This window comes from Taurulus bubalis (assembly GCF_910589615.1).
Source record: "Taurulus bubalis genome assembly, chromosome: 2".
In the NCBI taxonomy this organism is placed as follows: domain Eukaryota; kingdom Metazoa; phylum Chordata; class Actinopteri; order Perciformes; family Cottidae; genus Taurulus; species Taurulus bubalis.
In genome coordinates this window covers 33,626,142-33,653,696 of record NC_136590.1, presented here as the reverse complement: position 1 = coordinate 33,653,696, position 27,555 = coordinate 33,626,142, and the positions used below count along the sequence as shown (strand labels likewise).

General features: G+C 39.8%; 2 protein-coding genes across 4 annotated transcripts; both read right to left on the bottom strand.

Moving 5' to 3' along the window:
• Positions 1-850: 850 nt before the first annotated feature.
• fhdc3 (FH2 domain containing 3) lies at positions 851-7,560 on the bottom strand (the record flags this gene model as incomplete). Its single annotated transcript, XM_079237844.1, has 11 exons — positions 851-1,888; positions 2,083-2,247; positions 2,353-2,470; positions 2,644-2,714; positions 2,806-2,919; positions 3,060-3,130; positions 3,239-3,339; positions 4,140-4,225; positions 5,034-5,136; positions 6,725-6,786; positions 7,099-7,560. The coding sequence occupies 11 exons, from the start codon at positions 7,558-7,560 to the stop codon at positions 851-853; spliced, it is 2,391 nt and encodes a 796-aa protein (XP_079093970.1).
• A 4,461-nt stretch (positions 7,561-12,021) lies between these two features.
• On the bottom strand, positions 12,022-23,593 carry arfip2b (ADP-ribosylation factor interacting protein 2b; the record flags this gene model as incomplete). Of its 3 annotated transcripts, XM_079214583.1 has the most annotated exons (9): positions 12,022-12,210; positions 12,347-12,521; positions 13,089-13,246; positions 13,396-13,617; positions 13,774-13,889; positions 15,442-15,498; positions 18,879-18,987; positions 20,257-20,313; positions 23,495-23,593. In XM_079214583.1, the coding sequence occupies 9 exons, from the start codon at positions 23,591-23,593 to the stop codon at positions 12,055-12,057; spliced, it is 1,149 nt and encodes a 382-aa protein (XP_079070709.1). In that variant the 3' UTR covers positions 12,022-12,054. The 3 variants fall into 3 exon arrangements, with proteins under 3 accessions (XP_079070709.1, XP_079070710.1, XP_079070711.1); XM_079214584.1 differs by lacking the exon at positions 15,442-15,498; XM_079214585.1 differs by lacking the exon at positions 15,442-15,498 and having other exon boundaries at positions 20,281-20,313.
• Positions 23,594-27,555: the final 3,962 nt, after the last annotated feature.

The following is a 27,555-nucleotide window of genomic DNA, read 5'->3' as shown; positions in this document are numbered from 1 at the left end:
TGAAAAGCTAGACGACTGAAAATGTCCCCATTGTGAGTTCTCGCCAACGGGTGGGGTGCATGTGGGAGGACAACAGATCAGTTAGAAAGGAGCCTCTACTGAGCAGTTTGTTCAACAGAGTATTATTACACTGAGAGCTCAAAATACATGTTGCCCAGGTAACACAGCTGAATGTCTCCTTTTGTCCCAAATCTCAGCTACTGCTGAGCAGCGTCACAGTGGTGGTAGGACACGTCACCTGAATACCAGTGTGGGTTCACCAGCTGCAACGTCTCCTCTTCAGATTTAATGTCAGTTGTGACAACAGCATCAGGGAGGAGTTTGACTTTTAAATGAATACACCTATGGTCTAAATATCCAATCTGGTTGCTTTTGTGTTTGTCTCAGTGTTCACATCCTTCAAGTTATACGGCTCCCTTTGCTACTTGAACAACTGCCTGCCATATTGATATAAATATAAATAATAGATGAAGTGAAGGGCAAGTACTGGAACAGGCCTCACCAAGGAGAATTTAGCACCAGTAAGACTTTCAAGGACATAATGAAAGGGGTTGAAGGGGACACATTTTAACCCAAAAAGCAGTAAATAATAAATGCAGTAGAGTGCATAATCCATATACAAATAAAATTAAAAAGGTAGAATGACACCCTTTATTGCTCACAAATAGACACATAAAAAAGATTTTTGAATGTGGTTTGACACACAAAATCAAAACCGTCACAGTTCAAAGCAAGTCCTCATTTACCTTAGGTCCACTGAAGGGTCCATAACAATAAAAAAGACAAACACCTTTTAACAATATAAAAACACGCAAAAAAGCTTGGCCTATGTCTCTAAATAAAATTGTAATCAAGTATTAGATCCTTTGATGCGTTGTTCTTCCACATCACCAGGCTTACTTCTGCTTCCAATCTGTCTGAAGAAGGATATGAACCCAGAGGTGCTTCCTTGACCCTGTACTTGGTTCCCTGCCTTCCTACCAAGCAATGAGCTCCTGACTCCTGCTCCTTCTTCTCTCACGTTTTCTGTCATTGATCCAGAGGAGTATGATGACCTTTGAGACATGCTTCTCTGGAACAAGTCTCCCAGTCGGAAACCAGTTCCTGGAGATGGCCTGGTTTCAACCATGGAAGCGGACCTGAGGATTGGACTCGTCGACACAGCTTTCTGACTGGGGCAATCAGGGAGAGATACAGAACCCCCGGATGGAGATGTTAGAGTTCCCAGATTGGAGGAATTGGGGAGATAATTGCCTTCGTCACTCTCCCAGACTCCATCATCAAGGTCATCTCCACCTGGAGTTGAGGATAGCCTGCATTGTCTGTCTCGGTGGGAGGCATTTCTTTGGGTGCAAGTGAAAGGACTCAGGATAGTCCACGGGGAGCCCACACCCTCATTGTTAGAAAAGAAGAAGTCTCTAGTTCTCGGCCGAGGAGTACTCGGGGTAGCTGGTGTGTCTTGTGTTCTCTCGCCTGAAACTCTGTCCTCATCGAGGCTGCTTTTGCTGTTTTGGTAGCGAAGCACCTTCCGAGTTAACTCACGCATCTTTTGAGCGTCTTCTTTGTTTTCTAGTTCTGCCATGTTCCTTTCCTCTTTCTGCAATATAGACCTTTTTTCCTCTGGCGTCTCAGTTTTTGCCACTGACGGAAACGTCCGCGAGCTGCACTCAGAGGGGGATCCTTCGATAGTGGGCAGTATGTTCTTCCTGCACCGGACTAATCCCTCTGGAACAGTAGAGAGTAAGCTGTGTAAGGCCGACTCCAAGCCCGCAGGGGCCTGATCACGCTCGGGTTCCAGGCAAGACACCGTGGAGCGGCGCTTGGCTGAAATTCGTACACTCTCCTTCCGCTTGTGCCTCTGCTCTGCTGCCTCTCGATCTCGGTTCTCCTACAGGGAGAATGCATTCTAGTAAAATACCACATAGTGCAAACTAATGAAACAAGGGGACAGGAGGACAGCACTTGCATTAAATTATTAAAGGTCTATTTCAGGTAGCCCTTAAATACAAAGCAACAGCATAATGTGTTGCAGTTTATTCCATTGCACATTGATGTGCTATTGTATATTCTTTAGATTCCTACCTGTACAGCTGTGTCGAACCGCTTGCAAAATGAATGAAAGATGGAGCAGCACTCCTCCAGTTTGAAGGTAGCTGGGTCTTCACAGAAGTACTCAGCGACAGTGTCGCTCAGAGCCTTTAGCTCCTGAAGAGAGGCCCCAACAACGGCCAGCTTGGCCTCAGCCCTCTAAGGAAGGAAAAACATAAACAGATTTCAAGAAGAGGAATCTATATTGTGGACTGACTAAAGTATTCACAAGCTCAGTTTGTGCCAAACAAGCGGAAACTTTACCACGAAAAATGTCTCCATTTGTTGTAAAAGGCCCGGCTGTCTGCTGCTGTACAATTTCACTTCTTTGACTTTTTTGAATTCCCTCTCAAAGTCTGCGATGACCTCCTCTTTACAATGTCTGTGTTAGCAAGCGACATTTATATATTTACAGACCTTAATTGCAAGTAATACAATATTGTGCAAACTAACAACAAGATACAATATCAGATTGAAACAGACAACACGTGAAGCTACTAATGAATCAAATCAGTGAAATCACCAAATAGATGTCAGTATACTAATGATAGCCACCTTGATCCCATCCCAATGTGTTCAAGTTGGGTGGGAAACATCAGCAACTCAGCATCAATGTCCTCTGCTTGCTGTGAGTGGAAGACAAAGGAGACGGAGAAACAGTGAGTTTTGGGACAATAATTTCCCGGATATTTTCTTCATCCCAGGGCTCCTCCTCACCTTGGCCACATAGTGCATGAGGTTCATGCCTGGCTTATTGGCCTTGGTGTCTGCCAGCTTGAGCAGAGAGGCCATTCTGAAGCCAATGGCATTGCCACTGGCACTGTAACCACCCTGAATAATACATAATTTGAATGGTCCAGTCATCAGTATAATAAATGCTGAGTAAAAAGCACAAATGTCAGGTTAAATGCAACTGATAGAATACATCAAATCATAAATACTATACATAATTCTAAAAGAAAAATACCAACAGCGTTCATGTAATTCCCAGCTTTTAATACCAGTCGAATGACCGAGTGCAGGTCATCACAGTCCAACAGCTCTAAGGGGAGTGAAGAAAGAGAAAGAGAGAGAGAGAGAAAAATAACCTTAATACAAACCTCAAATGAGAAGTGGCGTAATAAAACTCAATCCAGGTTCAAATTATTACCATTAGCTGCTTTGGTCATGACAGCAACAGAATTCTTCACGTCCTCCATAAGAGGAAAGAATTCCTCCCTCAGCACCATGGTTTTTAAGCATTCCTCATAGCTTAAGGCAAGACACATTAATACAACTTCATCACCAGTTTCATTATCCGTTATTAAGGCAATAGTTTGGGTGTTTTGAAGTGGGGCTGTATGGAGTACTTTCCCATAGTCAATGTATACCTCGGAGAAGCATTGTACTGCTGTGGAAGGGGTTAGCAACAAAACAAAGTTTAGCCACATGAAAGATTTAAAAAAAAATCTATATTAGTTTTAAGTGTACCGTATATTTAGAATATTTTTGCCATGACACTACAATACAGTTCTCTTTAGATGGTGAACTGAAGCCCAAAACTCTGCACTCTCCAAAGTCACCAGATTCCTGTACCGAGCAGAACTTTGTGTTATTGTGTGACTTTGGTATTCTGCTGATGCAGAATGTATTTTAAAATGCATGCAGCTGGTACTCCTGTATGTTCCACCAAGCTGGGGTGCAGACAGCCATCTATTGTTACTAACAATGTGTTAGTAATATACCGACTATGGATAAGTATCATATAACCCAACCCTTTAAGCCAGGAGATATCGGTATGTAACATTTTCAAATTGAACAAATCACCAAACATAATAGCACAGGTTTCCTCAATGAACACACATGTTGTGATGTGTCAAGTCTATGATGCATAAGTAACAGAATAAAAAAAAATATACAAGATATGCAAGGCCAAACAAAAGTCCTTCACATTTTCCACTCATTTGTTAGTTGGCGTGATTTTGCAAAGAACAATTATTTAACTAATAAAGCAATCAAACATTTCATAGTTTTTCACGAAACAATAAAAAGAAGCTTTTCAGACAACTAACCCCGGCACTTTGACCAGCTGCACCATGAACTGGTCTGCCTCAGGTAACACAGAGAGGTTCCCACTGAATGACAGCAGCTGCTTCACCTGCATGCGCACACACACACACACACACACACACACACACACACACACACACACACACACACACACACACACACACACACACACACACACACACACACACACACACACACACACACACACACACACAGTTATAATTACCTCTTATATACATTACAAGATCAACCTTGAAAAAAAAGGGAAATTAAGCTCAGGTAGTATGATTGACCAATATGAAGCATTGGCAGAAATGGACATCCATACAAAACTGCCAACATATTTTAATTAATGTAGGTGAATTATGAACATTCGGTCAATATTTTAATTCTCTCAAATGGAGAAAATTGAATATCTAACTACAGTATGAAGCAATGAATCATGTCTGTCTGTCTGTACATCCTTTACATTTCTCGAGAGACCAGCAGACCAGCATGTCCTCCACAGCGGGCAGACCACAGCTCATTGACTACCATTCATTATTATAACATAATGTACTTACATTTCCTTAAGCTCTGCTTTAAATTATAATGTTATGCGGGATTGTTAATATATCTCTATATTAATACAAAACAATGCATCATAATTTAATTGTTATATTTTGAGAGTCAAATCTGAATGTACAGTATAACCAGTAACATTCCTCTGTCATGTACATGTAGTAGTACAATGTTTTCCTCTTAAGTATAAATACATAGTAAATACTATACAGTTGAGCTAAAGAAAATTCCAAGTGCTTTAGGGGCCCTTTGTAAGTTATTTCAGGCTACAAGGAGTTGGAATTATAACATTATTAAATGCTTTTCATATCTAAACATCATAATAACATTGTTACCTCCCTTTCTTCTGGCAGTAGTTTACAAAGCTCTTTTAGTTTTCCTGACCCAAATCTCAGCCAGTTCCCTTGACAAATATCCTGCACCATTTCTGTCACTGGCCTGTAGAGGGAGACAAAAGATAACAATAATAAAAAAGGCACTCGCGCTAGGCCTGCCGTAATCAACAGGACTTATCAAACATGATTAGTCATGCTAATCAAGCCATTTACAGAACATTAAAAACCTGCTTGAGTCGGGTTATCCATCCCATGAGCATAATGCTCTGCCTTATGTTCTCTATTTTAAGTTACCGCTGCGTGACATTACTGCTGCAGACCACTACCTGACCTGAGTGAACCCTCAAGGTGTTGCATTGATGTGGTACTAGTGGTGGCTGCTACGCACACAGCCATCACAAAGTCAAGCCCTGATGACAATCAATGATCAAACATGGCTGACATGAAAATAATAATGTACATTTAGTAACTCATTGCATTCAGAAAGTTGTTGACTATCAAATATTGAATGCTGCAGCTTCTCAGGTGACCTCTGCTGCCAACATTCACAAACCAGATTAAAACATGATGACAAAACCACCTATAGCTCTACTAGCACTTTACATTCAAACATGTTAGCTGATACCTTTTTAATGTCTAACAAATTCCCCTTAAATAGCAGCATTAAGTGCCTTTTCGTCACTACCACACAGAAGCAGAGGCTATATGAATTTGACTAACTCAAACGCTAAAGCTCATTACAATAGTTATCGGTTGACCCACATCGGGAGTGCATCTGGTATTCAAAGTGAGAACTTGAACCTTGTACTGAAAGTGACATCATATTGATGAGGTCCACACACAGAAACTGGATCCAGTGCTGGACAGACTTCATAAACGGTTTACATGCAAGAGAAATAATCTATGTAGAATTACATGTAAAAAACTAAAATTAATTAAAAAACAAAATGAGTTTTGCAGCATCAGTATTAAGGGAGATAAATATGATTTCAAAAAGGTTTTGTGCATGACTAAAACAGCATTTACATTTTTTTATTCTACCATCATTATCAGGAAAAGCATCATATTATGTACTTTGTTAGGTTGGTATAAATGCATGATCACAGTTCCCTGAGAGCCCCAACGAGCACAGCTGGCTGAGTTAGCCAGCAAGTAGGGACTCAAAGAAACATTTGTGTTCCTGTTGTTACATGGAACTGTATTTTATAAGAAACAACTACAACAAAGTAATGAAACATGCAGCTACATTAAACTGGTTATTCAACATGGCTGCTAATGCATCCCCTCTTCTCAGCCTCACCTACTGGGTCAGTACTATGTTTTCCTATCATTTGAGTATTAATACAAGTGAGACATAATTGCTCCCTATGTTGACCCTGAACACTCTCAAGGGATGTTTAAAAAGGCATTTCCAATTATTTGAATATGGTCCGGAGATAAAGAGCCTGCTGGTTGGGTCATGATTAGCGCAGCAGAAGTGACGAGCGTGTTCAGAGACACTTTCCTGACCACGTCTGACATGAGAGCACCCTGCTCTGACCATCGCTTCCTTCAGTACTTCTACTTCCTTTGGTTCTAGTTGTGCTTGCATTTTGTGGGTTAATTTGCTAAATCATTAAAACTTCCTTTATTTAGACACTTCATTTCACTGATATCACTCTCTCTTGGATTCAAATGTGTCAAATCCTTACTTCTTGAAATGTCTCAGGAAGATCCCAATATTCATACTCTTTTTAGAGTCAAGGATTGTGACCTAAAGATAAAAGAAACAACAAATTATCAAAACATAAAACTAAAAACCTGTTCAACCAAATAAATATATACTCAACATTGTATTTGAGGAAGCAAAACACTCCTGAACATGGCTTTACTTTAGCTGTTCCTCAATGATGACATGATTGGCGTGGAACTTTGAAAAAATCAGTTCCTATTTGTGTGTTGATTACTTCCCTAGTTTGTGCATTCTGTGTGAATTCCCATGCCCATAAAAACGTATGATGGTCTGCATCAGCGTTATGTCAAAGAGATGTTCTAATATGGCCTGAGTGTAAACCTAGCTATTTACCTGAGGCAACTGTGGAAAGAGGTCCATGCCATCAAAGGTCTTCAGACCCGTGACCCTCTTGTTGGGCAGCGAGGCCCGTTTGTCTACATGACTGAACAACTCCTCCATGCTCGGGATGTCCAGCACGAGATCCCTCTGGGGCCGTTTAGATGTCCAGACATTCAATTTGCCCAGCACACGCTGGCTGGGGATGGTGTCCCAGTTCAGCTTTTTCATGGAACGCCGCTGGACATTACGAGAGCCAAAAGGAGGAGGGGGAAAAGGAGGAGGAGGGGGAGGGGGAGGAGGAGGAGGAGGAGGAGGAAGAGGTGGTGCAGCGGTAACACACATGGAGGGAGGCACAGGAGAAGATGACTGCAGATCTGAATCTTCCTGAGCATCCGGTGAAAGAGGAGAAGAGTCTTGAGAGGAACAGTTGGGAGGAGAGGCAGATTGTAAAAGCAGCACTCCCTCCATCTCCATCTGTCCAAGATGATGGAAGGAGGAAGTATCCTGCTGTTAGCCACTCTGATCTGAGGAGGTACAGAAATATAAATCCATACGAGTGCAGTGTTTTAGACAAAACAGAGGATTCGTTTGGAACATAAAACTATGCATCAACAAAATATAAATGTTCTGCTCTATATCTGAAACTGATGCTTTGCTGACAGGCTGCCAAAGCCTATTTAATTTGAGCAAAAGGCTTAAAGTTCTTAATTTAACATATTCGTTATTTAATCAAAGAGAAGCCTTTTAGAAGTTGTCTTTTTTGTGTTATTTTGAATAACCTGTGAAATGGTTGTAAGCTATCCAAAGGCAGACCCTAGTTTGTCAATAGTGTTATCACTTTCTCCCTCACAGAGGAACTGACAATATTGTTTCATCTTTTACTTCTCTTCTTTGAACTATACAACACAGCATAACATTATCTCCATAAATATGTTTTATCCTAATTATAGTTATTCCATATGTTACAATAACACGAAACGTCATTGAGAAAATCGTGCTTTTTAATGCTTCCTCCTCCATAGAGAGGAAAGTACCGACAGTTGATATCACTTATGCAAAGCCATCCACCAACAAATATATTCAAATAAAAAAAAAAATTGTCTTTACGCTGTTTTTCTACTGCTCGTCTCCGAGGAGGGAAGCTGTTGCAAATAAGAGACGAAGCAACTAGAATTAGGGAAATTGCACTGGAAAAAAAAATCTAAGCCGAATAAAAACGTTGACACAAACGACTCTGAACTTGTTTTTAAAACAAGTCTGTGCGTTCTCAACAAACAAGGCATCATTCATTTGACAATTTCTTCAGAGACTTTCGCTGTCAGTTATTTACATCCAACGAGTGCCTCACATCCAGACAGAAAACGTCCCTAACTTAACAAATCATCCACCGTACACAATACAACGCTCGGTGGTGCTTTAATATACGTTTAACTTTCTTTTTTGTTTCACTTACCGCGCTATTAAAACGTAGCTGTCATATAAATCCGCCGCACTGATCAATTGCCTCGTGCTCATGCCAAGTGTCTGTCTCACGCGCAGCAGTCGCAGGTGGTGGGCGCGCCTCCGCCAATCACATTCAAGTTAGTTCCCAGGTACGGGAACGCCCATGTAGGGAGAGGCAGGTACACTGATGGGTAAGCGCTTCCACTTGGTGATCAACAAAGGTCAAACCGCTAACAAAACAGAATTACACATACATAATATACAAATGCAGCCTATTTATTACGGGCTCTACATATCTTTACTTGGCTGCCAAATTCTAATTCAAAACCCAAACAGAGGCAGGTATGATATCATGAGAAATGCCATAATTTTTTATTAAGAAACAATATTTAAAAAAAGAGATGGAATAGGTATTGTTCATAGATGTAACAAGTAACACCACAACTAGACTGTGAAGAAAACAAATACAAAAGGTGCTGCTAAAATTGACACAAAAGTAAATGCAACTTGAGTGTGAACATATGTGAACTGCTGATCCTCAGAGAGCTGCTTCAGACATATATGAATGATACTGGAGTTGTCTCACTAATAAAATAGTTAATAAGATAGTTTACTTTCATGAGAGACATTTGATAAATTATGCTTGATTGGAAGATTACTTCTAAAATACCTTTGTACAATTGTAATCACAAGATTGAAGTTTTGACTAAATCCAGATGGTTGCTTCTCCGTTTGCATGCAACAGGAAGCACACTGGGCTTCTAAAGTGGATGAAAGCAAAAATAAAATACAGCCAGAGCATTTGAAAATGTGTACTTTTAATTTGTTCCCTCAGGGTTGGGTGAGACTGTTCAGGTCTGAGTGAGGAATGAAGGCAGAGTATCACAGCAATCCATGACACAACTTCATTTATCATCTTAAATACCATTATGTGCAATCATTCATACAGGACAATACACCAGCTCAGACTAGAAAATATTGATTGTACACAAATAAAATATCTCATTTTATAAATCTTGGTTCTCTCTCAGCAACAATCTAAAGACTGCTAGTAAGAGTGACTATAAATGCTCGTCACACCTTTTTTTATTTCTTTCAATTTACTAGGTTTCACAATTGAGGAACAAAAAATATCCTATTGCCATTAATTTTGGTGTTGGAATTTCAAAGGGGCAGGTTTGGAAAAGAGGAGTCACATTTTGTTCATATTGCTGTGTGACGATCAAACATTTTGAGCCGCAAGTAAGGCCAGGGCCTTGCTTGCGGCTTTCAGCCAGAATAAAATACACCATTTGACACACCGACAGATACAAGCTCAGAAAACACAAGCCGACCAAATCATACAACACATTTTTGATACCTGCTTTTCATCAAAAATCAATTCACCTTCCTTCCATAATTATCCTCAAGACAATTAAAAGGAAACCCACATTTGGGATTTTGCTTCAGCCAGTATCAAGACTTGAATCAACAACCGTAAGCATGGCGTCATGCCGGTCCATGCGAGCTGGCGTGCAGAAGGCCAAGAGCAGAGCGTGAGTGCATCCCACATATATGCACCTGGACTTTGGATTGCTGGCGGCCATGCAAATACAGAGGAGACAAGAAGGTGGACGACTAACCCATTAACTGATCAGGAGTTCAATTCAGCATGGAAAAACATTCATGATACTGGATTATCTTCATTTGACTTCAGAGGTTCGACACTGGAAAACTAATTCCACTTTTAAACAGTTAGTTTAGATTTTTCTTTTGAGTAGATCAATTACAGAATTGGTTAGTGTAAGATATCCGCACATTAGTGCGTCATCTGCAAAATGCCATTAACGTCATACTCATAAATTGAGTAATTTGCAGAGAAGTCTCAGGGTACAAATATGTTGATTCAAACAGATATAATGAACATAATAAATACAATGATGCAAAACAATTACATTACACATTACATTTGTAGTACCATGCCGATATTTTGTGGTAATACCTTCTTCTAATTGTCAACAGATGATTGTTTATTATACGAAGACAATGTTTAAATTAAAGGACATGAAACCAATGATGAATTAGTGTTATCCCATTCCCCAACTACTAATTTACAATATTTTATGTTGAAATATTAGTAATGTTAGACAGTTACAGTAATCTTCAGTGTGAAGAAAGGTAACCACAGACAAATATATTCTGCTTCATGGCGACTGAAAGACCTAGATGTCAATTACATGTCCTTAATATCATTAAAGACAAAAACACATTTCAATGTATCAATGTGAACAAACATGTAATTAATGTATTGTAAGTACAGTCTGTTAAACAATTAAATAATGGAGTGAATCCCTTCAGGTTTGTTGTCAAAGCCTCCTCAGTCCAGCGCGACTGAACCAACCACTGAAACATAACAAGGGGACAGCAAACATCTCGCTCAATTCTCTTTGGGTAAATAAAATACAATTAGTAAAGATCCCAACCAGTATAACTTTTTGGGAAGCTGTGGCAGTGTTCCTTAAACAATTGTTGCATATATGAGTTGAAGTCAAAAAACTCTCAGGTTACAATTGAAATCTGTAGCATTTCTGTTAATTACAGACCAAGTCCGGCAGTACTTTCACTCTAAAGCACCAGCAGATGTCAGTTACCCAAACAGTATACTGTCCTTCACTCTGAAGCACGACATACAAGCAGACTACTACTGAAATAATTACTAAATAAAAAGATGTCAGTCAAACCGCAAAAGCTAAACTCAACACAGCAGTGATATCGTTTTATAAGCTACAAACAATCATATACTAATTATTTCCAAAGTTAAACAGTACTTCTTTTGAAATGTACATTGATTTGAAATGTCCAAGCATTCCTTTCCAGTGTACCATACACATCCCATTCATGTGGAGTTTGAAATCTTTTTTTCTTTCTGAATTAATCTTTCTTCCTGCAGGCCACATGTTCATTTAGTGTGTTGGCTCATAAATAAAGAGGCACACAAGGAGAGTGATAAGGTCTGGAAGAGATTTGATGCGGTGTTTGGTTACATCTGAGTGTGTTTTAATGGATTTGTCATTTTTCATTTTGTCACCCGTCTCGGTTACCAAGATGGTGTGGGGTTGAAGCTTAACTCAGAACACTTGGAGCACTTGAGGAGAACAATAATGACCATGAACATGACTAAGACAAGTTCACACAGCAAATAGTGCTGAAATAGAAGGGATTCAAATAGGAGAGAGGGGTGGTAGAGATGAGCAGTTCCTCTGGGAACAAAGCACAAAGAATAGGTCAGAGTGGGTGAAAAAGGAAGTTGGGAAGAGGCACTAAAAGCCCCCTGACTGTTCATGAAACTGGCCGCTTGGTTCCCTGCTGCATTTTTCCTCACTCATCAATAATACCCTGCAATCCATCTGTCCTATCATCCAGCCACACGCTCATCTCATATCTTAATCCACCCAATTACACGTCTGCGTTTGCCTCTGTAGTGGTCCTCTGTGAGTTGGGGTGGAGGCGGTCGAGACGAGGCTGCAGGAGGTCCAGCAGACCTCCTCACTGCTCCTCTAACCAGGAGGGCTTGTCGGCGCCTGGAGGCTTCAACTTTATGTTGAACTGCTTCAGTGTCTGCTCCAGCTGCTCCTGGTTGCCAGCAAAGTACGCCGAGATGGCATTATGGAAGAGGAGGAGCTGCTTATGCATCACCTTCACCTGAGAGAGAAACAAAGGAGCTTAGGACAGTGATTTGTGCAAATCATCACAAAGACAACACGCTGAGTTTAACCTACAGGACTTTTTTTTCCACTTTGAAGGCTGATGTTGATGCAGGCCTACCCTGCCCACTAACCTTATTCTCCTCCAGAAACTTGAGCTTAATGATGACGTCTGAGCGGAGGCGTTCATACTTGTCCTTCTGGACTTGGTACTGTTCCTGAGCAGCATCTATGCGGGCCATGGCAACAGCGTCCCTCGGCCCCAGACTCAGTTCCTCCAGGTCAGACCGGTAGGCATCAAACTCCAGTCTGTTCATTAAAAAAAAGAAGAGAAACTACAGTTTTAAATGGCCCTAAAAGTTTGCTTTCTACTGTAAGATTACTGTAAGCAATATTTGAAGAAAATCCCCAGAGGTTCATCTGGAGTCAGACCGATAGCCAATGGGTTCCGAGATAGCCATGAGTTTAAGTGTTAACTATTACAAATGTATTAAAATAATATACGTTTACAACCACTAACTCTTGATTGTCACCATATTTAGTCATAAATATTTATTGTGAAAAAAAGAAGAAGTTGAAAACAAGTTTAAGCGCTTGAAGAAAAAGGTGGATATAGAGGGAACATTTGAAAGATCCTGACTGAATGGTAACTTTAAATGTCATGATAATAGCTACTCACAAAGAAGCACTCATTGTGTGCATCAAATTTTCATTGTAGCTTCGAGAGATGGAACTATTTACTTGCCTTGCATTTCATTCAATGAATATAGTTATGTATTCATTAGGTGTAAAGATTCGATTGGCACAGCACACCAACACTAAAACCCACTCTGTCTGTTTGCTAATCTGATATGAAAATGTGCTGCATGTTCTTACCTGGCATTCTCATACATCTTGATTGTCATTAGGGTGTCCTCCATGGTCTTGTTGACCAATGTGTTGATGCTTGACACAAAGAAGTTAACGGCACCAAGTAGAGTCTCCCCATTCTTACACAGCAACTTCTGAGTCTCTGCATTGTAGCCAAACTCATCCTGTAAAAGGAAATGAAAGCACGCAATAGAACATGAATGTATTAATGCTTTGCAATGTTGTCTACACAAAACTGCTACTCAACTTTCAAGCAGATCAATGTCTAAGAGTTAAAGCCTCAAAGCTATATGAACATGTTTTTAGACCTCACCCGCAGCTCTGGAGATTTCTGACTGAGGTCAGCAAAGGTGTCGCCCAGTGCATGCTGCGTCTGCACCATGTTGTAGAAGTGGTTGGTCAGCGCTCTGGCCAATCGCAGCACATTCTCATATTTCTTTTTAGTGTCTCTCAGCACCTCAATCTGGGCCTCGAGCTCCAGGTCCACAGTCCGGGAACCCCGACCGAAACGCTCTGAGATCATTTGCTTTGTACACTAGAAAAATAAAGGAAGACACACAGAGACATTAGGAACACAATGCACAATGCATTCCTGATTCCAGAGGATTCTCAGGCACAGATTTTAAAAAATAAATTAAAATCGCCAAGTAGTATTTTACCATGAAGCTCAACATTACAGAACCTCGGATACCTTGTAAGTGTTGAGACCCCACTTCTTCATTGTTTCCATCTTTTCCACGGCCACACCGCGGGTCGCTTCGTCTGCCGCCATTGACGAGTTGCTGCTGCTGTGGTGCATGTTGGAACCTAAGAGACAATGTAGAAACACAGGAACATTGTAAAAAAACTAAAAACAAGTAAACAAACACAAACACAGGTAGAAAGGATTAAGCCCAGCAAAGAATAGACCAGATAGAGAATTGAAAACTGCTTAAAGTACATTCAAACTGTGCTGCATTCAATCAAGACAAATCTGAGGATAGTTTCTGAAATCTGTTTGCTAGTTCCAATCTGTGTCCATCACCATGCAATGGAGTGAGCTGGGGTTATTGAGTAAATAAATAACAGGAACTATTGGGTTGAGGAAAATAACATTAATATTGTAGACACCAAATAATTTTTATAGAGCTATAATTGAAGCAAGAAATACTGTACACTGCAGGGATATTCAGGGTCACTGCAATCTGACTAATCAATGTAGAGCCCTGAGCATTCAACTTCACATCATTCCCTCCCCAGTACCTTGGTGCTCATTTGATTGGCTCACTATATGGCAGACGATAGAACTGCTTGGGGGAACGCTACTTCGCCCGGCCTTCATGCGCAGGTCTGTGATCGTGGGTGGTGAGGTAGAAGGAATGGTTCAGGGTGAATTAGGGTGTGGGAGTGGGATTTACATTGGATTTTTGTAAAATATATACATGTGTTTTTTTTTATGGGATTAGGATTTGAAATGATTTTGGATATTTAGGGTTTAGACATCAATGATTATTGAACAAGCGTTCCAAAAGTGGAATGATAACGAAAGAGGGCAGGGAGCGGGGGAATGCAAGTATAATCACAAAAGGGAGAAGAGGAGCATGAGGAACGTGTAGGAGGGAAAAGGAAAGGGAGGTGGATGACAAAGATAGACAAGTACAAAGATGAAAAGACAACATTCAGTGCATGACAATAAAGACAAATGAGTGATGATGAAGACGGGTTTGAACTGCAGTAGAGCTAAACATTGTGATGCTAAATAAACTGGCTTTCCCTTTTTATTTCATCTTGACAAATTGAAAAGATTAACATGAGACAAATGAGGCCCTCTACAACTTAAACGTTTACTAAGGTTCTGCCAATTACTTTACTTTACCATCTATGTTCAATGTCTTAGTACAAATATGATAGATGTGAGGGTGGTTTCCGTTTCACCACAGAGAAGTTTTGTAAGTTATTTTGGGAAAAACAAAAAAGTGCAGACCCCTGAATGGATGATATTAAAATTGCAAGAAAAACCAACCAGAAAGAAAATTATGAAAAAGAAATGCTGCGATAGAAAAGAGAGGAGCAGGCACCACTGAAAAAGAGGAAAATTGCTGAAGATAAAAAGGACAGATAAGGTGATCCCCAATCATATATAAAAGAGACAGACTCAAAAGGTGTCTTTCCAAAATGAGATAGCCATCATGTGAGAAATATGCATTGAAATCAAAATGATCAATGTGTTGCAATTAACTAAAAAAGTACTGTACTATACTTTATATTTACATACTGGAGGCTGTAGATGCTATAAACATTGCATCCCCCAAAAAATGATTCTATCACATTTTGGAAATAAGCTCTCCATTATAAATAATAATTAGGTCTAAGGAGCCACCTAATCCTGTGACTGGGATCCTTTTGTTAAACTCTGCATTGTAGTGCACAGCAGGGCCTGAGAGAGAGAGTGAGACAAAGAAACAGAAATATTAGTATCAAATAAGTACTCATGAGTGTTATTTCCCCTTGAGACGGTTTATTCAGCTACACTGCTGAAGTCAAAATGTATGGTAAATTCTGTGTGTAACTTAAATATCACTCAGCTCAAAGACACAGCATAATGCATTTTTATGTTCAATTAGTATGACATTATTTTGTAAGTGTGATTAAGGGGAGTATTGGGATCTAACGTAGGATACCTGTGGAATTCTTGACATGATATGACTTTAAAATGTTGCTTGACATTTAGAAACACTGACATATTTGATTAAAAAAAAAAAATTGTTTTTCAAGGTTATAGTACCGTAAGGGGCCGTTCACACCAGACGCGACTTTTAAAAGCGCAGCCGCTTCAAAAACGCCTTGGCAAAAACGCACTGGCCAAAAAACAGCCCGGTGCGCCTGTGGAGCGGGTCTGCGTGCGCAACCGGGCGATCTTTAACTGCCAGGCGGTAGTTAAAGATTGCTAATAATAGGCTCGTTCATTAGAGCTGCGTTTCGCCTGGAATCCAGACGAGAGCAGGCGGCCGCAGCAGGAGGCGTTGACAAAAAACTGCAATCAAGTCGGACAGTTGTCAGCTGCCTTCAAAGTAAACACAGGAAGTCACAGAAAAAAGTACTTCCTGTTAGTTCCGAACTTTTGTTTACTTGTAGTTTACGGATCACGTTTGGATTTATTATATGTGTTTATAAATATATATATATATATATATTTATGTAGAAATGTGTAGCTGCATCCTTTGGTATTTTTATGTCTGCCTGTGAAATACATTACTACTGGTTTAGATATGTGTTATGAAAATACGATTTTGTTTTATCAACAACACAAGATGTGTTTTTAGATTAAACATGAGACGAATAATCAATAATCGAGGGTTAAGTATTACAACTACACATAAAATAAGGATTTTCTACAACACGTGGTGTTTGCTGTCAGATCTAAGAGCCAATCAGCTCTCTAATGTGGCGAGAGCCAGGCGTTTCCCATCATGCACTGGGTCAAGCAGTCGTTTGAGAGCAACTGCAGTGATTGACTCTGAAATCGACAGCCGGCTTGGACTCGTGAGAGTATCGTTGACCACGTGTGCATGACGTCAGAGCAAGTCGGGACCAAGTCGGACACAAATCTAACCGGCATGCATTGCGCGCCGATCGCCGCCGATCGATTCTGCGCAGAACTGGCTCATCTCGCCTATTGATGAGCTGTGCGACTCCGCGCAAGTTGCTGAAAAGTTGAGAATATTTCAACTTTTAAGCGCGCCGAAAAAACGCTAGAGGTAAACAATGGTTTTGCCAGCGACGCGTTTTTGAGAGTCGCGTCTGGTGTGAACGGCCCCTTAAAGTATATCTGAAACCTTAAGATGGTCATGAGTTGTGATATATTTCTGAAGCATTAGCCTGAAGCAAGTGGGGGAGAGTGAGATGATTCTGGCTGAAATTATTGTCTCCAAGAGGCTGTAGCAGGATCACTAGTTGAACCAAGGGATCCATTGGTACCATGTCATGTTGGCTTGTGGAGAAGGAAGCTAATAATCTAATTGAATATTGGTTTTATGGGTACTGATGAGTTACTCCTTTACAGACATGCACTTAATCCTAAATTTAAGCGATACGACTTAGAAAATCAATAAGATGTAAATGTGTATTTGTGCCTCTGAAGACCTATAAATGCCAACAACTGGTTTAAAAAGCTGCATGATCATGTTGTAGAATTAAGTTAGTGTTGCTGTCACAACAATTAAGTAAACAATACAAGATGTATTAATGTATGCACATTCAAGTTTCTATTCATGTGGCAATAATATCAAAATCTTTATTCATTCTTGAGTGGTAAAAAAATAGCACCAAATCTATGTAAAAAATTGTATCAACCATAAAATTGCTGCAACAATTTATGAGGCATAATGTGATAATCATATGACGACATCTAGTGGTGAGTTTGCATCTTGGAACCAACAAAAAAATCTCCAGGTATTCTCCAGTGGCTGACACAAATGACCCCATCTTAAACAAGTGTTTGGGTTGTCCAATCTGGGCTACTATAGAAACATGGCGGTGCAATAAAGCAGACTATGAAAAAGGACCCTCTTCATAGCTAGGTACAAACAACTAATTATAAGGTAACCAAAACAATACATATTTTAAGGTGATTAAACACTAAATAAAACATACTTATTAATATTATATTCAAGTTCTGCCAAAAGAAACTTTACCTTTTAAAAACAACCCCATTTGTAGGCCCTTTCCTCGAAAATTGCATACCCAAACTAAAAAGGGTGTATCTCTGCAACCAAAGGACTATTTGAATAGTGTGGGTGTTATAATAAAAAGTACACATGTGAGACTTTGTTCAGATGGTAAAATAAAGGCTGATAAAATAAATAAGATGTGTAAATATCTATATGTTACTGGTTAAGAGTAAATGAAGATGACACACAGAAAAAAATGAAAAGGTTTCAGGTCTGCCTAGAAAGAGCACTTTCAGGATGATTATTTCTTTGAAATGATGCAGCTGTAAGGTCCAACACTAACCCAAATCATAGCACAATATGTGAACATTCTCTCTGCAAAGGTTGACTTTGATAAAGGGAAGCAGAACAAAGTTAGAGAGGGTTTAGTACAAAGAAAATTCAGACAAGGACTCCAAAATTTGCATTGGGGCACATTTGCGCACATCTGTGACATTTGAATTCTTTCATGTACCAAACCATATATTTCACTTGTATATTACTTATGGTGTTCAATACATCGAAATATAACAGTTTGGGGCTCTTTTTCATAAAGCAAGCTATGATTTACAGTTTCATACAACAACCCTAGAGGGAGATTGGTTTCTAAAAGGCTAATTAGTCTGGCGATTACTGTAGTATCAGTATCATTTAAAAAAAAAATAAAAAATGAAAACATGCAGTTTGGGACTATATCCAGTAAATACATTACTATCAGACTAAAGAGCTCAAGTGTTTGTTTAAATCAATATAGCTCATCATTTACTCGACCATCCTGCTACCTCTTATATCTGTACATAGAAGAACCATAAATAACGGACTAATTCAGACCACAAAGGCACATTATCAGATACCGTGGAGGATATGGCGAGCGAGGGATGAATCAATGCAAATGGCCACAAATTAATTGCAGGACAATCTCATGGGAAGAATGACAAGAGGCCTCATAAATCAAACACTTCATTGTCATCAGACTAACTGAATAACTTCTGAGTCAGAGGCGCAGCACAGTGTCAAGTCAAAGTGGAATGATCACATAGCTGGAAAGAGACTGAAAAGATATTAAAAAAAATTTGTGAGACTGCCAGAGAAAGAAGTAGGACTCTACCTTTGATTGAGCTGGTGGAGATGATTCCCTCTGCTGTCCCTCCATAGCCCCCTGATACAATGCTTGTCTCGTTGAGATTGGGACCCGATACCATCACCTGCTGGAGGTCCTACAAAGTTTAAATGGGGAAATAAAAATAAAAAAAGAACAAGGGAAGAATTGAGGGGTTTGGAGAGGGGAGGAGAGATATGTAGACAGGAGATTATGACCTGAGTGTTAAATTCAGACAGTGTAGACAATGTAGGTTAAAGGCTTATTCACTAGAGGGGGGACAAACACTACAATGTTAGAAAAGTTAGTCGGTACACACAATCTTCAGGCAGTGTCTTAATTCAACCCCTTATCTGGAAGTATGTGAAAGACAGCAAACACACCAAAAGGTACCCAGTCAATAATCAACCTAACTGATGGCTTGAACTGAATCTGATAAGAGCAAGCGAGAGGACTACAATACCATAGTTATGACAGCCTAACGCCGGCAGGGACTTCAACAATCTATGCAGCAGGAAATGCTCCTACAGACTTTTTTCTCCTTCCAAAATAATCACAGCCTTCTGCTCTGGATCGTGAGAGAAACTATGTTTACGATCCATCTTAACTCACTGTTTTCTCGTTTTTGGCCCTCCTGCTCAAGTATGAGCCAATAAAGAAAAAATAAAACGTTTGTGAGAAATTTACAGATTCAAATTGTGTATATATATATATATATATATATATATATATATATATATATATATATATATATATATATATATATATATATATATATATATATATATATATATATTACACTTCCTGAAACTTTGGGGTTAGACTCTCAAGCAAATCTGTGATAAGGAAACTCTAAGCTCTAGGGAGGTGGCTATTTCCTTTGTGTAAGCAAACACAAACGGCATGTTTGATCCCACCAAAAGGAAGTAAAGTACAGCTGAGATTTGTGCTGTTGGGGGTTAAACGAGGAATCTTGAGTTTGATGGAAAATCTATCCATTATAAATGTATTCAAGCTCTGCTTCGGGGCCTTTTCTGTTTGTCGTCATGGTCAGATCGTGCACACAGAATCTAAATTATATTAGCGACACACTCACACAACATGATTTTGAATAATCAAATGAAAACAGATTGTAATATTGAGACCTGAGGGTTAGATGGCAGCTATGTTGTTAATACTACTCAATTAGAGGGATATCTCTCAAAAGATATCAAGTCTGAGAGACTCCTTTCATCTAGAGTTAGTAGGAGTTGAGTTAACAGGCAGCACAAGTTAAGCTACACAATGGTTTGCCATACAACTGAAAGGCAGTTTAATGCTGCATGAAGTCAAACCACTGAGCAGTACTACACACCAACACACACAAAGGGACAAATGGCCTGCTCACCCTGGTGCCTCTGGAGCTCCCTACCTTCTCATCTAAGCTCCACTGCAGTTTTGCAGCCTGCACAGAGATGGAGGGGGAATCGACAAACACAACAACAACAACAAAAAGAAACAAATAGAAAAAAGAAAGGAGACAAAAAGAAAAATCCATGACTGAAATCATGAAGCAAGATAGAATGATAAAAGAAATTCCAGAAAAATCATCATAATGGCAACAAACAGCAGAGGATGTAAGATGGAGAGCAGTGATGACTGATATCACAGCAGCTCAGCTCAGGATTCATCGTATAGCTCGTTTAGGTCGAGGTTTCAAGTGGATCATCTAGTCCACTGGCTCAACATGTTTAGCTTGACACATTGTAGCTTACAACAGCTTTGCCATGATATTATTTCATCACTGTCTGCGAAAAGAAAATACAGATTCTTGTACATCAATGCAGGTTTCAACGTTAATGTTTTTTTGTTCACTTTCCAGGCCGGGCAAGTGGGTCTGAAGTCTACTTGCTTGAAGTTAATTTTTACCTGCCCCTCTCCAAATTGTTGTATTTATAAGCAGCCTTAAATAACAACAAAGACTAAAGTTGCCCTATTGGTGCTGCGCGTGTGGAGAGATGAGAAGGAAGCGAGAAGCCTCACTTCTCAGCCACTTATATTCTCAGCTCCACAATGTGTTTTACTTGTTTTTACTACCTGCCAGATCGGGCGAGTGCCTTGATTTACGAGCACGGCAGGCCATCAGGCAATCTTTACAGTTGAGCTCTGCACAGTACAAATACATATATGTTTTAACAAGACATTTACAGACATTAAAAGATGACATCAACACTGAGGGGGAAACAGAACCGTGTACACACACACACACACACACACACAGACACACACACAAAAAGATGGCCATACTCAAAACACAATCATATGGGTTGTGTCAAGAGTAACATGTAACCTTTCGGCCAAATGGTATTCATTATAGCATCAGTAGAATTTCTCTTGCCATTTAACATCTTGCCAAAAATATTTGAACCAGAAATTCACTGAACAAACAACCCCAAAAAATGATGTTAAAAAGACAGACAAAGCCTGTTTAACTGTATCTTCTCCTTCATTTGATCTGTGTGTCTCTTCTTTGAGAGATCTGCCTCGAGCTGTGGCATCTGTTCAATAACGGCGAAAGCTGACGCAGACACTGATCCTCTCTGGACACTTTGCTGACATTGTGCCAGTTCCTCGAGATGAAGATAACTGTAAAGCCTTTCCCAATAATATTGGATGTAATATCTTAACAGTGAGGTTAAGTAGACTTATGAAAGTGTCTTGCCTGGTTGAGTACAAATATTGTACAAAAACAGAGTGCTACCATGGTGTGATAGATATAGATTGAAAATGCCACTATTTTCCAAAATAACTGAGCAACTGAGTAATTGAATAGCACAAGTAAACAATAGCACAAGTAAACAAGTATATCAGCATCTTAAAGCACCGTTGACCAGTGAGCACTGTGATATATCTGAAGCCTTTGCCATGATGCTTGCTCTCCGTCCCCGTCCCCGTTCTGACCAAAGCGCAATGCTTCGACATCAGAAACCAGACGTCTGCTCGTCCTTCACATGCCAATCTTCATCTATATGTGCAAGAGCAACACAGGCGGCTGCAGCTTTAAATTGAGTGCTGCACAGCAGATGTCAATCTGATTTCAGAGGGCTTTCACCGAAGCACGAAGCATCGCCAGTTTCAGATTAATTGCAGAGTTGCTATGACAACTGGTTAATATGCAGCACCAAACAGTGCAGCTAAGCACTTCTCATACATGAACACAGTAAACTGAGGCGAAGCAACACCAAACAGTTACGTGCTTCATCATGCAGGATTGGTGAGATGGGAGGGTTTTCTTTTACTTAGCCAAACTGTTTGGTGAGCAAATAACAGGATGCTCCAGGATCTTCAGTCTGTTTGTCCAACAAGGTGTGCCTTTGGACGCAGAAAAGGGAACAACCGGTTTCACCTAACTTACTCTACAACTCCACGGTTACTTTTATTTTAACTGACACTAAGACACTTCTGAAAATGATGGAAACATAATGCTGGTTCCCTACCCTTGAGGTATAGCAGTGTCTTTTGGCATTTCAGTTCAACAATTAAGATAATAATAAATAATAATAACAATAATAATAAAGACATATAGAAATATCAACCCTGAACATGAGGCCACATGAGCCGGTACTGGGAACAACTGGTTCCCAAAGAGAATGCTGTCTTACAACACCTAATTTCCCAATAAGATCTCTTTCCACACTTCCAAGCAAACCAAGTAAGACAAGGAGTTCTGGTTGTGTATGACAGGCACATAACACAATAATAGTTAAAGATCAATACAGCATTAAACTCACAACAAAAGAATGGAACAAATCTCCTGGATGATCATTCTGCTCTTAACAGGTGAGTAAAGGTCCATTAAGGCAATATGAGAGAACAACAATAAGCGACCACATTCCTACAGTCAGTGATTCGAGACTGACAACTTTATTTACTAATAGGATTAGTCTTAAATTGTACTGTGCATATTATCACAGGACAGTACTGTGGGAGTGCAAATGGTATGAAAAGAGCCAGCTCAGTTAGCTGATCTCGTGATAGCTGAGAACTATATTACCCATAACCTGTGTCAACTTCAAACAAGCGAAACTACACATTTATCTGTCACACTGGGTTAACTAACCACGGAATGACATCAGGCTTAAATGTCGGTTTCTTTTTATCATGTGCTCTCATGTGAGTGATATAACCTTGAGACAGTACAGTACAATTAAAACTGACAACAAACGAATGCTTTAACAACTATATATCCGATAGTTAAATTAAACTAAATAAATACAAACGAATATGTAAAACATGGTCAGAATAAAACAAAATCACATCACTGCTGTAAGAATACAATTATGCAGTTAAAACAGTCTTTAAGTCATACAACAGCTGTAGAGAGCCAACAATGGTAAAGCAATAGGAGAGCTTCATTTTCTATGTAGTAAGAAATATGATACATTCCGAATAAGTCAATGAATAAGAAAATAAAAAAACTCTGTCTCACTTGTTTGCTTTGAGTATGCAAAATATCTTTTGTCAGCTTGATGCATGCAAGTGGGTAAATGCTTGTGTAATAATAGCTTTGAATAGGTTAACAACGACAATATCTACACAGGGTGACTACACAGTGGACTGTCAACTGATACATAACTGTGACCCACCTGTTCAAGGCTGTCGTCTTCTGGTAGGGTCCCTGTGTCACCATTACTGTTGATAGGAATCTCCATTGTGGCAGCCTTACTCATAATGCTGTCTGTCATAATGCACTATGTCTGTGTGAAAAAGAGAGAGAGAAAAAGGAGGGGAAGATAAAGTACAAACTACCATGTAAATTAAGTGAAAAGGGCATGGGTGGAAAAACTCCAAGGCATTCATTCTGATTTCAAATCAGAATGAATGCCTTGGTGTTTTTCCACCAAGGAGAAAAGAGCATAGTCAAAAACAGCCAAAGCATGAGGCAGATGGGAATATAATTGCCACAAATAAGCAAGGAGGTGGTTTTCAAAGAGCAAGGCTATCGCTCAGCATAAATACAGCACACCGATGAAAGAGCCACGCTCAGGCACGGCCCCTACAATGAGCCGTCTTGTTGAAGTGGCCACTCTACTCTACAGCCTATTAAAGGTCGGGATGTTAGCAGAACCAATCCCTAAAACCCAGACTAGTGGGGGAATTGACAACATTGATGATCAACATTGTCTAGTCATTCTAATATGTAAAACTGATTTGGCCTGCAGTACGACACATACTCGCATATTCAAGATGTGCAATTACATAAGTACAATACTTTTCTTCCCAGAAAAAGTGCAAGACAAGCGGTATTATAGCTTGGATTTTTGGCATGGAAGGAAAAAGTTAATTCACTCCAACAAACACTAATCTGAGGTCTGAATGTACTGTATGTATGTATGTATGCATGTGTGACAAGGCCACAAGTAATGGTGTAAAATTACAGCCTACAGATGTGGAAGACGCTTCACATGGTTTTTACATTATAGAGCAGGGTGGCGGCTAAACAGGTAAATGTCACAACTGGATCTACCCCAGCATGCGCAGGAGCTCTATGCAAAGACAGACTTACAGAAGCCAAAAAAATAGCATGTGATTCACTATGCACTTGTGGGTGTTCTGGGCTTTTTGTTCTTTGAGCCCATAGGAAGTCTGACCTAGGTGCTCTTTGCTTGCACACTTGTGTAAGAGGGTGTGACAAGATGAATCAAAGCAAACAAACTTTCTTAAGCACTTGCCAATTAAGAAAGTTGGTTTCCTGTTGGAGACCGTGAGCTAGAATCACTGTGCTTAGCAAGACAGGACAGAACAGTAAAAAAACAACAACCTCTAACTAGAATATAACTACTTGGTAGATTTGTGGCGGTTAAATCTCTCGCTGGCACCAACATCACAGATGTAGTTTGAAGGGAGGTAGCGCTTGTTTACATTTGCTCTGACCTCGCCTATTGTAAGTGGTCTTTTGTGGGCCATGCCACGTCCATGTCCTGGAATGACAACCTCTCTGTTGACTTTAGACATTCAAAGTAGTGGCTCTCCTGCCCAACAATACTCAACACCAAAAAACTCCAGACATCTTACTGTACCCGTGTCAGATCTTTTGGATGGGGAAATTTGTTTACATCTTCTCCATATAAATTGTTAATTTTAAGACAAACTAACTTTACCGGTAGTGTCATATAATAGGATCTTCACTTGCAGTACAAGCTTGCTTTTAAATCAGAGATAAAGGTCAGCATAGACTGAACAACCAAATACTGCTTTGCATAACATCTACATCTGAAATAGGCCCTGATCTCTGTGCTTAGTCTCTTAATCCACCATATTTTGTCTCGTCAAACCACTTAAACCAGGCTGACTCGATATGAAAAGGGCAACAAGGTGAGCTCGGGCATTAATAGCCAAAATGACATGAACAACATGTGCTACAACAGAGACAATGTGCTTTATCATTATTACAAAATGTAAGATATCGTGGACAATAGTTTAGTAATAAACAGAGAGACTGGAACGTTTCATTTGAAAGCAATGAACAACCCTGGGAGCCACGACAGGTGCATCAGCACAGGTGTGTAGCCGTTCCCTCTCGAGCAGGCAAGGCTAGATGCAGGACTCCCCGATGGGTCCAGTCTGCCCGACACAGTGGGCCTTTATTCGGGCAGTAATACAGAACTGATTGTCATTTGTTGAGACGGTGCAGCATATCGCGGCAGAATATGCTTTCTAGAAAAAGGCCTGCTTCTACTTCACGTAAGCAGCTGTTCGGAGGAGGCTGGTGAAACACAACCCAGGGAACAGTGAACAGCTGGCTGGTTCACAGGTAGAAATGAGAAACCATAACTCCGGCTCAAAATGCAACGTTAACATCGTCGTTTTCAAACGGTTTGACTTACGGTGTGCTTGGTCCCGTCGTAAAAACAGAGCAGTTTGGGAAGCTAGCAGGCAAAGCTAATAACAAGCTAGCGGCAGTGCATCCCAGTCTATGCGCGGCTTAGAGGAGACTATAACCGCTAATGTGTCTTTTGTCAGTCCGAGGAAAAAACTGCCCGTGGGAAACAACGTAGTGCTCTAGTTTAGGAATATGTTGATGACATAGCCAGGTAAAGCCTTGTTCAAACTGCGTTTGTCTTCGTAAATAATCCCCTATCTTCTTCTCTTTTTTTTATGAAACCAGGAGGACCGCTTTTACGGAACTGACGAAATCGTACAATTCATTTTGCAGACCGACGCGGTCCGATCCAAAGAACGTCTATTTAAGAGAAGATGGATCACGCGTTACAAAAGCAAAAACAGAAATTGTGCGACCTGGTGCATGTAGAGTTAACCTTGAAGCCACGCATTTGTAACTACGTACTGTTTTGTATTGTATAGATTTTCAAATGTATCTATATTACGTATATTTATAATACAGCCCAATTGCCTGATTATGAAAAAGGTTTCAACGAAAAGTGAAATATATTGGCCTCATTGAAACGAGTGGTTTCATACACAGAATGGTCTGTAGCATTGGATTTCCACACATCTTTGAATACGACACATGATATGTGTTCATGCCAATTTCAGTAGTTTCAAATTCAGGGCATTGTGCTTATATGATAGTTTGATGCTTTTGACAAAATTCATTGACAGATTATTTTAAGCACATTTCCCCATTACAATTGTATCTAGAATTTTAACGGAGTGAGACTTCTTCATTTTTCCTCCACACGTCTATAACCCGTCTCTGAGACCCTCCTGCAGGTGATCTATGCACGTTTCAGCCAGCTACTGGCGGTGGCTGTAGTTTACATTAATTATCTAAGGACGTGAGAGTTTCGTGTTCTATTCATTTTGCTCCAAGAAACGAATCCAACGTCTGCATCCAAAGGTTGGACGCAAACTACAGTATTTCAAGAAAACCTGCCCACTGGCTGCAATTGTACCTTTTTTTGATCATATAATTATAGGGATACACAGTGATCTGTAGGCCCTGAGCGTTAGAGCTCGTCTGAGATAAATATTGTAGCATTGTTATGCATGTTATAAATGCATGTTGTTATATCTGATAACACATTTTAACTTTTGTTTAAAAAAAAGTATCTAAATGTATCTGTATGGTTAAATAAAGGTTATAATGATATTCATTGTATTATAAGCCAGACCGATACATATTCAGTGAAGGGTCGTTGGAGGATGCACCTCATACAGAACACCCAGACTTTTGATGCATTCCTATCTGACGTATTACATAGTACTTAAATGTACCACAACCATGCATTAAAGGCCTCCAATTTTACATTAATCTGAGATTCAAACTCAACTGCACTAAGAGGTTGTAGCTGTGAATCATGTTTTCATATTGCTTGCTGTTTGTGTGTAGATTGGAACCCCAAATTACGAACAAATTGTTGTACCCATTTGTAAATCTCTTTTTTTCGTTTGTTGATCATGTAATACATTAATTTGTGACCATTTTGAAAATAATTTCCCTCCATAGTACTATTATGTTCTTTCTCCTTGATTGTACAGTACATGTCTCCAGTGGCTGCTTACTCATCATCTCTCATGTTCCCTTCCTTACTGCTTGATATTTCCATCCTCAGGCTGTGGTGAAAGCTTAACATAGCTAGAAATACTGCCCTCTGTGGGTGAGTGTTAGTAAGTGAGTATTTTCATCAAGATCCTGTCTGATCTTTATCACTGTTACCAAAAGACACCTATCATGAAAAGTTCA